Genomic DNA, 13,349 nt, shown 5'->3' with positions numbered 1-13,349 from the left:
TCGATTTACTGGTCCTTCTCTCTTTTCCTTCCTTGATTAAACCAGTAATTGGTGACCTGGCAAGACCTAGTAGGAACCCACTTGATATCCAGAAACTCAATGTTACCAATAATGTTAAAGTGAAGGCTGTTCATGAATTCAAGAGAAATGTATGTTATGGTCACTCACTCTAGGTGAAAATGAAAGTAACCTAGAGCCACATGCAGTGATGAATAAATCTGCAGCTCTTTCCCCAATCTTAGTTTTAATTCTGTATAATAAAAACAGAACTTTTTTTTATTACAAAACTGAGGTTGGAATAGCATACAAATATTTCCCAGAAAGTTAGCAATCGGTTCCTTGGGTTTAGGGAAGATGGTGGCAGCCCTCTAGGAATTCTCCATATAGGCTAAGTGAGGATGCTTTTGTAGACAGACAGATGAGGTCCAAAAATTACAAAGGCTGCAGGGTCAGCAGTATGACTTCATGTTGGCTCTTTTATGAAACCATACTGTCTCACACATGTCTGAAAGATACTGGCTTTGTGACTGAAATACTGCTGCCCGTGGCCTCACCGGAGACTGATGGTCGGGAGATATTAAAAAAAAAATTGTGCTTACTGTAAAACTTTTATGTTTGAGATTGTATAGCTCCCCCTTTTCTGTTCTAAATCTGTACTACCCTGTGTCACAAGAAAATGGTGGCACAGGGACTTTGTAACTCAACTTCCTTGTCTGATTTCAATAAAAGACTGGGGCTGAGTCAAGTCTAGGTGAGCGCCCTGACTCCCACGTTCAAGGGTTCACACAGCAAAAAAGAACAGCCTGTCAGTATTGTATCTCAATTGTGTGTTTTCTTATTTGCCTACCAGGTATCTCTAGTCCTTGGTGACTCCTGACTCATGCTGAAGCTGGATCCCAGCACAAGTCCACTCTACTCCACATTACCAGAGAAGGGTTGACAAGAGAGCTTCCGGCTCAGATGGTACAACATGACTTTGTCCCTGCACTAGCCAACACCAGGCAGAGGTTGGTTTGCTCATCTCTTCCAATCATGCCATCTCATGAATTGAGAGCTACTGGGTGCTTCAGCACGTAGGCCTCAGACTCAGGACAAAGGCCTAGGAAAACCCTAGCTAAGATGTTTCAAAGGAAGACTTTAACACTTGAAGAGGAGCAGGAGAGACTAAAAGATGGTGGTGAGTGCTGAAGCAGCTCTTCATGCTGTGGACACGCTCCTGCACCACCCTCTCCTGTGCTTGGTCTACAGAGTGTCCGCAGAGAAGGAGCCTGAGAAGTAAAGGACCTAGTTCCCATGGTTCCCCAGCAATGTGGACTTGTTCCTCCTTAACTCCTCGATGTTAACAACAGGGAGGTAGCTGTGTGTGGGCCAGCTGCCTTGTGTGTATAGTATGGAGCAAGTTCCTTGTGTGTACTGTGGAACAAAGAGTCTTTCAAGTAAAACTAGAGCCAACACATGAATAACAACATGAGTCCACGCCCTTGTGTGCACCATCTCTTAAGTCCTCACAAAATGAATCTCAAGAAGGTGCTACTTTTACAAACCCTGTTTCACCAAGTGGTAAACAGAAGCAAGTGCTCTAGGTTAGCTCTGGAGTGTCCCTTATCCAAAGAGTCCTGTTCAAAGCTTGGTTACAAGTCTACGGTACTACAATAGTGGAACCTTAAAAAGTGAAGATAGGGGGCAGACTTAGATCATTGGAATCCTGCCCTCTAAGGTGTTATTGGGACCCCATCTCCTCCCTCTTGTTGATTCCCATCTGCCATGAGTTGGTAAATAATCCTTCCCCTTGCATGCTTTCACCATGGTGTGCTTTGAGGCCCCAGAGCCAAAGCCACATGCCAAGAAGACCACAAGGAAAGGAGCCATGACCCCAAACAAATCTTCTATGCTTTTAATTAATACACAACAGGTATTTACTACAGACATGGAAACTGACTTTTAATATATCACAGCCACCCAACTAGAAAGCAAACAGAGTTAGCATCTGATATCAGGATCTTAGTTTATCCTCTACCTGTGTGTCAGCCATCAACAAGTTAGTTCAATTGTTCCATGCCCAAATCAGTAAATTCTTAGAAATCTATTCGTGGAATGTACCCATTCCCACAGTCTTCCAGCAAAAATAAAGATGATACATCAGCGTCACTTCATTTTTTTTTTATACAACTAAGCATTTTGGAGAGCATGGGACAGCAGAAATATGGCTAAATATAAACATGAAGTAACTCTTGGCATTTGCTCCAAAGGCGCACACCGTCTGGTGACATGGGACTCTGCAAACAAAAGATGTGATCAGTGTAAGGACAGTCTTCTCCAGGATCAAGATGAGGACCAAATGCAAGCTTCTGTGGACATACTCTACAGTCACGAATTGATGCGACATGCCACAAATTCCTACACTGTTTTCCCTGAAGTTGGTGTCTAAATAGGTTATTGCATTTGTCTAAGTCTTTTGGCCTCTAAGAACCCTTACTCCTGCCTTTGCTGGATAATTCCATTTGCTGGGATGATGGCAGCTTCCTCAGGCTCCTTGGACTGCTAGGGCTCTGATACTGGCAGTAGACAATGCTTATACCTTCCTGGAACTAGATCCCCAGGAGACACAGTGAGCTAGACTCACTTCTATGCATGGACTTCCTTGTCTAAAGGCCGCCTTGTGGGTACCACCTCAACATGCCAGGGTACTGTTTTCTTCACAGTAGGAGTCAAATGACAGGGGTAGGAGTGTGTGGAAGGCTAACTTGGACCACGTGAGGCTCTATCTTCACTTTTATCACAACTCTATCTAGAAACAACATAGTTCTGAAAACCAGTGTTGAAACACTCTGCTATTAAGGTCACAGTGCACCATGTCTGGGTAGCTCTCTTACCTCCACACAAAATGGAGGACTCCATTTCTCGGCAGGGTTTCCCCATCTTCACTCTCCTTATCTGGAGAGTGTCTCCAAATACAGGTGCCTGACCTTAACTAGAGGACAACCCCACACATAGCTTCCGGCAAGTGCTGCCGGCTTCAGCACTTAAATCCCACTCTGTTCTTCCCACCATATGATAATTAAGTGTTAGGACCAATCAGCCCTTCCCACCATATGATAATTAGTGTCCTGTTAGGACCAATCTGCCTTTCCCACCTATAATCCTAAGAACCCTTATACAACTTTCCCCTGGTATATAAGTTCATGACCCCACAGAACACTAAAATGAACTGTCTGAAGCTCAGTCCTGGAAGTTCTTTTGTCACACTCATGGCGAAACCCTGCTTGCTGCTTCTGCTTCCTTTGCCTTCATGGGCTGGTGTGAAAGCAACGGCTTGTAACACTTCTGGAGCTGCCTGCTTCTGCCTGGTTGGGTTGAAGAGTACCATAAAGTGCTGTAGAGGAGCAGTGTCCTTTCTTTGAACAACAGCATCCACACCTTTTGCCTCAGTACCTCCAAGTCAAACATAGATTATTCGCATAGAATAATAAAGATGCAAAGGAGCAAACCTTGCTGTCTACTGGAAGTTGTTGTCGGTGTATCTTCCATTCCTAGGCTGAAAAACAAAATATGAGTCTTAAAAAAAAAAATGAGACCCCCTGCTTGGGCGTTCTCTCCACTGACCTTGCTTTTCTGAGCTTTCACTCCCATGCTTGGAGATTTACACGGCAAGTTCTCCTACATTCTCTGAGACGATAACCTAGGTCCTCACTGCTCCCTGGGACCTAACACCCATTCCCTACCTCACCTTCCTCTTTAGACTCAGCTCACGGTGAGAGGATCTAGCCTCCAGGCGTCTCAGGTGGAGACACAGCAGCGACTGGCTGCTTCTCAGAGTTCTTTCCAGAAAACAACACGTTAACCAATCAGGAAAAGGAAAAAGGCAGATGCTGGGGAGAGGCAGTAAGGATTCCCATGGTCAAAGAAGTTAGGGAAACAAAGGAGATAGGTGATATTTTTCCATGACATTTCCCAGAGCCCACGATGAGCCAAGTGTGCTGTGGATCGTCAGGAAGGCTGAGAGTTATGTCTTTTTATCTTGTCTTATTTATTTATTTATTTATTTATTTATTTATTTATTTATTTATGCAAGATCAATCCCTGTGGACACCAGGGATCCACAGCATACAGCATAGGGTGGTCATGGATTTAGTTAGATTCTCTCACATTTTGGATGTGAACACTGAAAAGCTAAGACATGTGTGCAGTTGATGAATAGAACAAAACGGAAAGCATCATGTCCTTGGTGAGGACCTCTCTGTCACTTGGGAAGAAAGATGGCACCTGAACTCCCTGTGCAGTGTAGTTTGAGGTCATGGATCCTGAAACTCAATGCCTGGGATTGTGGACTCTGGTTTACTACTAGTATCTGTCCATCAACAGAAGTCCCTCCCCTTTGCCCTCCAAGCTCCTAGGATAAGGATATGCTCAGCCTATGTCTTGCCTCTCTGTTTCCCATGCAAATTTGTAAGAAATGCTGACTGAGCCACATCCTCAGTGGAGGAGAGCAAGGCCGATCTGCTCCTTGCAGTTGGGAAAACAGTGGATACAATTAGAAACAGAAACAAGGAAATCTATTATACCCTGAAAAGGAAAAATGGCCTCCCCAAGCTGGTAGTAGGATCCTGCAACACAAAAACACAAACTGTTACACAGTTACATTCTAAGTCAAAGGTTCTCCAAAATGTCCATGAGAAGGTTTTAAAACCGATGGTCCCAGAGAAGTAGTAGAAAGATATCCAGAGAACTTGTTATTAATGAAAATTCTCAGAACCTGCTCAGACTTGTTAAATCTCAGGGTGGAACCCAACTGTCCTCATTTTAACTGTATTCTAATGCATGCTCAAGTCTGAGAGTCACTGGTATATGCAGTTGGCACTGGCAGAAGTATTTTTCCTCTCTCTAAGTTTGTACAATGGCATGTAAGGACCTGAATCAGACAGAGGGCAAGTCCCTCATAACAGATGGCTCAAGTGATTAAGTCAACCAGGAGAGGAAAAATAAAATATTAACCATGCAAGGCATTAGCCATTTTTCAATGATCTCTTTGTATCTCAGGATAAGCCCAAGAAATACCCAACTTCAATGCTTAGAGAAGATATTCAGGGTCCTCTGGGGAGATCTGTTCTACCCAAAGGCTGAAAGAGCTGCACACAGTTCCCTGCCCCTCTTTCTAGAGCATTCTAGAAATCAGCATTCTTGCAAGGCTCACGTACCTTCTTAGGGAAGTCCACAGTAGCTGTCCTGGAATCCTGGAAAGGAACTAAGTATAAATTAATTCATCAGGAACCACACCCATAGCCTTGAAACAGTTCTATGTGATGGTGTCCCTTCCTGGAGCAGTCTAAGGGCACCAGAAGGCAGCTGCATAGAAGCAGTGGGGAGGAAAGCTGATAGCGGAGCCAGTTACAGGTTCTGAAAGGGAAGTTTGTTCACGCAACCGGAGCTGCAGTTTGGGATCCAGGTATGTTTAGTTTACTTACAACTTCAAAGAACCCCAAGTTTTCTGGCTTAAACAAATTCTCAATGTCAAACCATTTTAGTGTCTTCGACCTGTTTCCTGAAGTCTTAGGACTTCTAGGTCTAAAGCTAGGAAGGTTTTAGACAAAATAGGACATGATAGTTACTGTGCCTGGGCTCAAGATAGGCAAAAGATATTGTTTTCTTTATTATTTTTTCGACCTTGGTTAATAATCGCTTAAATAATAGTTTGGAAAGATCAGCTACTGAACTTAAGGGGAAACAGTCAGATAAGGCCACAGGACCTACCACCAAGGCTGATTTCATGGTGGGACCAAGGGACACAATTGAAAAGTAACGCAAAACAAAACAAAGCATAAGATGAGCCAAGCAAAGGAAGGAAGGGGATGGCACTGGGCCACAGGGTCACTCCTTGGTCCTTCCGGTTACAACAGTGTGGGGTTCCACACTGGACTGGCAAAGTTAAACGACCAGTGTTTCTGCCCACAGCTCTCCCCAACAACCTGGAGACTGGGATTCAAGGAGACAACCGAAATGAGGCACATAGGGCAATAGCACACAATTGCCACCGCGTTATGGCGGAGGGAAGAAGCACATACGAGGCGCAGCAATCGCGGCAGTCTTTTCATCCTTCTGCTGGCGAGCTTGGCAGCCAGACGCATCAATGGATGGACGGGAGCAAACTGCAACAGAGAGGCACAGTGAGTCTCAGGAAGGCGCTGTCTGTAAGCTGTTGGCAGCAGCGGAACATTTGAGAGCCCGGGGCTACGCAAGTGCATTTTGACTCATCTCTCTTACAAATGGGTTTAATTTTCAGACTAAAATCAATTCCGGAGCCCAAGCTTGAAATGTTTATGTTTTCAATAAAAAGCTTGCTGGCCTCAATGCAGGGGTTTTTTGTTGTTGTTGTTTGGGGTTTTTTGTTTGTTTGGTTTTTTTTTTGGGGGGGGGGTTGTTGTTTGTTTGTTTGTTTGGTTGGTTGGTTTTTGTTTTTTCGAGACAGGGTTTCTCAGTATAGCCCTGGTTCAATGCAGGTTTCAATTCTAACACAGCACTCAGAAATCTCTCCTTAGGATAAGTCGGTTGCTTACTGGCATCAAACCCTAAGCACTCCGTCCTATCTCTGAAACAGCCCTTGCCCTGGATTCCTCATATATGCTGTTCCGTTCTGGGGATAAAGTGCCAGAGTGGTGAGTGTCACACCTGCTCAGGTGCATCCTACACTCTTGGTTGCACCTGCCTGCACATTCTCAGGCAAGAGCACCTGTCCCCGGAGTGCACGGGTTTAAAGTGGAACAGGAATGGCCTCTCCCCTTCCTTGACTCTTTTACGTTTTGTGGTAGCTGGCCCCTCCTTATCTAATTCCATCCCTAGACCTAGACCACGGATGACTCTGCCTCTTGGGAGAAACATATTTTTTTTCTGAGTATTTGACAGCTCTAAGAACCCTTCTGAAGACTTGGGCATCCCTAAGTGGCTTTCTCATGGTGGACTTCCCATGGGATATTGTGATAGTGTATCTGATCCCCCCCCCCCAATCTAGATTTTAAGATGCTCCTGATCTTTCTCAAATGTCACCCTACATAAATCCACCCTCACAAGCTGCTCCTAAGGGTAGCTCAGAGTTTTAAGAGAGTTAGTTGGGAATGGTGGTGCCCACCTGTGATTTTAGCAGCAGAAGGAGGTGGAGGGCCCGCCTGAACTACATAGTGAGATCTTGTGTCCAAAAAAAGGGGTGGGGGTGTAGTGCCATGATAGAGTGCTCATTCCACATGCAGTGGGATTTGAGCCCCAATGCTGAAGACACAGGTCAGAGATCACTGCTGTTGTTCCCATCGTGGGTGGGACAGCCATGGGTGGGGTGAGAAGTGGCTTACTGTGGGGTACAGACCACACAGCACTGAAAAGGTGGGAAGCGGCAAGGAGCAGTGGATGTGGGGCATAGCATTTACTACCAGGCTCTTGTGCTTCTGGCTAAGTACCTGATAAGGAGTACACATTGTTAGCATTCCTTCTAAGCTCTCCCCTGCAGTTACCTGGCAACAGCCAGGGATGCCTAACTCACTATAAAAGGACTGCTTGCCCCCTCCTCACTCTCTTGCTCTCTTCTTACTCTCTTGCTCTCTTGATTTCTTCCCTCTCTGCTCCTTCTCTTCCCATTCATTCCCCCCTCTCTCTCCATGTTCATGACTAGCTACTACTTCTCTAATCTGTCTGTCTGTCTGTCTGTCTGTCTGTCTGTCTGTCTGCCTGTCTCTCTCTGCCTTTCTCTGTCAAATCCCCCTTCCTATGCATTAAATACACTCTATTCTACACATACCCATCCTATGGCTGTTACCTCAGGGGGAAGGGATGCCTCAGCATGAGCCTGCAGAGGCACCCTCTGTCCCCCACACTGTACTTCACTCTACCAAACATATTCCTGGTTCTTCCTTCTCTTTTTTTTATAAAACACAATACACGATTCTTACATAACTTCCCTTTTCTGTAATTTCTTCTCTAACATTATTTTCAGATCTGTCTGTCATCCGCTACTGTCATCTGAATTGAGAAAGAGACCATTCTCTGCTGCCCTGAGCAGGGAGAGGGAACACATGCATCTATGGGGTTCCCTGCCTCTACAAGGCTGTAGTGTACACAAACTCCGAAGGCATGAAATGTGCACAGAAGAGCATGGGTTTTACAGGAAGTTCATGAAGTACGGACCTCAGTGCTAACTGGATGTGTTGGTTTCCGAGTTCTGGAGTAGTGAAATAAAAACTAGGTAGAAAAAGAAAGGGATACGTATTAGCACCAAGTGTCACTTGCCCCAGACATGACACAGAGAATGTGTTAGGCACTGTGAGGTCCTCACCCTTTTGTATACATCCTGGTTTTCCTGGAAGAGAATTGAAAGGAAGGTTATGTGGAGTTTCACTGGAGCAGGCATCTGATGACATTTCCGGTGTAAGCCGTGCTACAAGCCTGACTGGATTTACCCAAATATTATAAAACAGCTGAGACTGTGGTTGCCACAGGCTTTCAAAACTATGTTGTCTTTTACAACTTATCTCTTTTTACCTTTTCAATCCCAGGGAAAGGGAGATTGAAAAGGTAAAAAGAGATAAGTTATAAAGGACAAGATAGTCAGTCCCCCATACTTTCTTCTTTTTGTAGAAAAATCGGTGTCAAGCTTTCCTCATGTAGCCTTTCACCCGCTTTCCCCAAATGCATCACGAGGGAGGCTGTCTTGTGTGGACCATTACTCCATCCCCAGGACCTGTCACTGCTCTGACCTCAAGCATCTCTTCTGAGTTAATGAAGAAATGGCTCTCTATCCACAGAACCTATTGGCCTTTTCCTCTCTAAAGTCCTTCTGGTGTCAGAAGGTAACCAAGCAAGCAGAGCCTTGGTGTCTGCCAGTGACACCAGTGGTAGAATGCAACCACTCCCGATTTACATGATCATGGACGTCTCCTGCAGACACCACCCTGGTCTGTGGGGGATGGAGAGGGGAGCACATGAGGAGTTCCAGAAACTCATCCCAAACACAGGAGAGTTGGGGCAACAAGGAAGCCAAGAAGAGCCATTGCCTTTCTATTCATAATTTGAAAATAGTGGCATTCTCATTCATTGAGCAACTACTTGCTCTGTAACCAGAAATAATGGGTGTGGTAGGTATTGGGGAAATAAAAACCATAAAAGGAAATTCATTCTAACTAGGTCCTTGTGCCTGGAAGCCCCACAATCCATTTGAATGCTGCAGCTGGCAGTGGGACAATTGCACTTCCACTGTCCCTGCTTATGTGGGGACACCACAGTGCTCACATGAAGAACATGGAAGCCACTGTGGTGCAAGGTAGGGAGGTAGCACAAAGGAGTGGAAAACTCCAAGTCTCGCTTTGAGACTTGGTCCAGAGACCAAGGCAATAAGAAACGTCTATAGTCATCATTCTCAAACATATGCATAGTGGCAAATTGAAAACAAGATGCAAGCCTGATATCTTCATGAAGATATCAAGAGAGAGAGAGAGAGAGAGACCCCCTTGGATTTTGAGTGGGAAGTAGCTGCAACAAGAGGCACCTGGTGGCTGTCATTTACCATGCTGTGGGTGCCATTGAAAGCATATCACAGGTGTTGAAGCACTTGGTTAGAATAACTGGAGCTGTTGCGGCAATTATGCACATGGAACAGACAAGTCAACTAAGGCACAGAGAGATCAAGACACTTCCAGGGTTGGACAGCCTAGTCTGAGAGCCTGGGATGTAGCTACAGGCTCTGAGGGAGGCAAAAGAAAAGGCTGTCTAAAAATCTGAAGGGTCTGGTGTGTTTGAGAGACCCTGAGACGAGGGATGCGGCTGGAGTGTGTGATGCTGAGGATTGGGGAAGTGAGCAGAGAGGAGATGTTGCTCAAGGCTTCACTGAGAATTTTGAACTGTGCAGGACCACTCTCCTCAGTTTTCAATGAATCAACATCAACTTTGTGGCTACTGAGTCGCTGGTAACTGTGATTCCTACGGTTACTGTTAGGTGTGGTGCTTTACAGGGCCCACTGTGTTGGAGAACTGTTACTCCATAATGCACCAATCTATGATATTTAAGTCATGCACATATAATTAATTTTATTACATAGATAATATAATTTTAAGAATACACATGAAGTACCAATATTTTGTGGTAGTTTGTATCAAAAGGAAAAACTTGATTTTTTTTCCTGAAACTGTATTTTTATACACACACATATACAAATACAGAACATTCTCTAGTAGACAGCTAAAGCATCATTTACTAAAAAGTTATGATGTAAACACATATACTAATGTAATCACAAGTGCTAGCATATGTATGATTTTTTTACCTTAGGTTGGTTAGAATGTATTTCCCTCTGCTTCAGAAAGTATGCCAGTCGCTAAAAGACAAAATGAGGAACATAAATCAAACACAAGAATAAATTCTTTAGTTAATAGAATTCTCTTACAGCATATTTAAAACTCTAAAATTGTTCCATTTATGAACCTTGAATTATCTCCTCATGCAATATTTCAATTTGGCTCTCAGGGTGTCGCAAATGAGGCCGTGCAGCAATCACAGTGAATTTCTGCTGCAGCTAAATATCTGATCTTAAAATAGTTTTAAGTGAACATTAACTACATGATATTTTCAAAACAGGGAATAAGTGCAAATCTCACAGTGCTGCATAATAGCATACCTCAGGATCCACAATATCCAAGCCGTCGGGAGAATCAGCTAAAGGTGGGGAAGCTCCTGTAACAAGAGATAGTCAAAACGTCAGTTCCAGAAGAGGCCATAGCATTTGCTTCGGCAACCATGCCATAAAAAATACGCAGGTCTTAACAGACTCCATCACAGAGCTGAGCAAAAGTCATTGAGAAGGTAGCACTTACGAATGTAACAGAAGGAACTGCTAAGAGGAAAAGGCAAGCTACCTCTTCCTAGTGCACTCAAATCCAAGATGTGTAACAACAGTATTTTAAAACTGCATGTGCCCAATTAAATGGGAGTTTCTAGTCCATCTGTTAGCAAATCAAGAAAGAAAGGGAAAACACTTAAAGAGCAAGCAAGTTTCTACTTTGGTGGAATCTGCGAGGATCAAATATCAGAAAGCAATACCAACAAGGAATGTGTATCTAATCAGGGCTTTTAAGACATGCAGGTGCCTGCCTCTGTTCCCTCAGCACCTCCAGGAGCAGAGTTCTGGAGAGAATTGCTACTAGCATGTAGTTGGAGCCTTCCAGCTCCCCTCTGATAAACGAACCCGTCTTTTCATTTGCACATGATATAACACTCAGGGGTTTATGTAGTTGAATCCATGAGGTAGGTCAGCACCAACAAAACAAGATTAATAAATACATACAATGTCCTGAACTTTTATATCTTAAAATATGGAACAGGGGCCATATGGCTCAAGAGAAATTTATTCTAATAACAACATAATACATACATACATATGCACATACTATGCATGCATACACATATACATAGACACATACAGGCATACACACATACATGCATACACATACACACACACTCAGTGGCGGCTATTTGCTCGCTGCCATCTGAGTCAAGAGGAAGCCAAAGCAATATTCTGGCCTATTTTAACAATAATGTTCAAGACTTGAAGAATAATACCTGACTTGAAAGGATATAAAGTAATGTAGAATTAAAGGTACATATAGTTTTCTCTAGAAAGACTGAAATTAGAATGTACATGTTAAGTCTCTTCAATTATTTTGAGAACTGTCACAAGCAAGAAATCTTCATTGAATCCTGCATAGCCCTGCAGATCTTAACAAGAATGCCTGATTTGAAATCAGATGTTAGGACGTTGCAGCTTAGTATAAATATATTTTTTTATGATTGTGATCATTTGATAACAGGAGGTACTGCAAACCAATCCCACGAGGTCTTATTGAGAAGTCTGTGTTAATACAAAAATGAAGACCAAATCAAATAGAAAAATTGGGGGGTGGATAGAAATATGCAGACAATTAGATTAAAAACCAAAATTTCAAAAGCAAACCATGAGCAAGATTTTATAAGAATCCAGAGGGCCAGCAGCTGATTGTCTGGGGTTGTCAGTGAGCTGAAGGTTAGACAAAGTAACTGAACAGAGTCTAGAAGACGAGCTGGGAACCATAGAGAATACCTGACACTCTGGAGATGTTAAGATAATACCATGTCTCACGGTGGCCAAGTGCTGCAATTACTCTTTAGGAGAAAACAAACACTGTGTTTTCCCAAGGTTCCCTATGCCTCTAAATCAAAATTCTAATGGAAAAGTCTGAATAGTCCCTGTTTCCAGTCATGGATCTCCATCAATAGCCTAGTTTCCTGCACTCTGTGGCAAACTCCCTGGAGATGCTGATCTGATCAAGGACTTCAGACCCTTCTCCCCACTTCTGACTCCCTATAAACTTCCCAGAAACCAGAGATGCAGCACCCGGTCAGCACCGCGGACAGCGTCCGAGGGAATGCTCAACTTCAAATTTCCCTGATAGAATTCCTTCTGTCTGCACAGTTGCTCTCCGCTCTCTTCAGCTGCCCATCAGCTTTCAGTTTGGGGGACTTTAAACCCAGTTTCCCTCCCTGTGTTATCCTCTCTGGTATCTCTGAAGCAGACCACTAAGAAGGGTCTTCCCCCAACTCGCATCGAGACCATACCCTCTTCAGTTTCACCAACCACAAAATCAGGACACTCCTGGGGCAAGAATTGTTTGATCTGAGTATCTCTGGATAAGGGGCTGTGGCTTCTCACCGTGTCCATCACTCTGGTTAGACACAAGTGCCGCTCCTCGAAACAGGAGGACAGATGTGTAGGTAGGTAAAGGAAGGAAGCTCAGCTCCCTTGAGAACTACCCTGACGGGTAAAGATCTGCATCAGTCCTCCACAGAACTCAGTCCCCTTACCTGAGGAGGGAATCTGTAGCATACAGAAGCAGTAGATGAACAGGATTGGAGAATGGTGGGGGAGCGGGTGTTTCATCTTCAAGCTCTGGATTCTCTTTGCAGACCACAGATGTGTGCTGTTCAGAGAGGTGATGAGCATTTCCCGAGGGTCCAGAGACAGAGATGACCCTCTGCCCTGCATCTATCCAGCCCAGGGCAGTAGGAGCCTTTATTGGCAGAATCCTAGAGCCCATTGGCTGAGCACCAATCAGCTTTGCGCAGGAGGACCCTGGCTTTCTCATAAATGTCATGCTGGGCCCTTATTTGTAGAATAATATCCGCCGAGTGTAAGCATTGTAGAGTCATCTTTTTCGAGCCAGCAATACAAATAAGAAGTGGAGAGTCATAATTGTTATTCTATAATGGTTTGAGAAAAACTTCTGACTCAGGGAAGGCCTGTTCTCCTTTCTTTCTAAACCATAAGGCTGGACATAAATCCATA

General features: G+C 44.1%; 1 protein-coding gene across 2 annotated transcripts; it reads right to left on the bottom strand.

Moving 5' to 3' along the window:
- Positions 1–1,880: 1,880 nt before the first annotated feature.
- Positions 1,881–13,081, bottom strand: Nms (neuromedin S). 2 transcript variants are annotated; one of them, XM_021175263.1, is made up of 10 exons: positions 12,869–13,081; positions 10,650–10,705; positions 10,299–10,349; positions 8,315–8,338; positions 8,167–8,220; positions 6,060–6,143; positions 5,196–5,231; positions 4,563–4,604; positions 3,489–3,535; positions 1,881–2,276 (listed from the first exon to the last, which is right to left on the bottom strand). In XM_021175263.1, exons 1-9 carry the CDS (start codon positions 13,047–13,049, stop codon positions 3,497–3,499), a joined length of 567 nt encoding a protein of 188 aa, XP_021030922.1. In that variant the 5' UTR covers positions 13,050–13,081; the 3' UTR covers positions 1,881–2,276; positions 3,489–3,496. The 2 variants fall into 2 exon arrangements, with proteins under 2 accessions (XP_021030922.1, XP_021030927.1); XM_021175268.1 differs by lacking the exon at positions 8,315–8,338.
- Positions 13,082–13,349: the final 268 nt, after the last annotated feature.

Source organism: Mus caroli, chromosome 1, assembly GCF_900094665.2.
Source record: "Mus caroli chromosome 1, CAROLI_EIJ_v1.1, whole genome shotgun sequence".
NCBI lineage: Eukaryota > Metazoa > Chordata > Mammalia > Rodentia > Muridae > Mus > Mus caroli.
The sequence above is the reverse complement of the archived record's forward strand: the minus strand, read 5'-3'. Positions and strand labels throughout refer to the sequence as shown.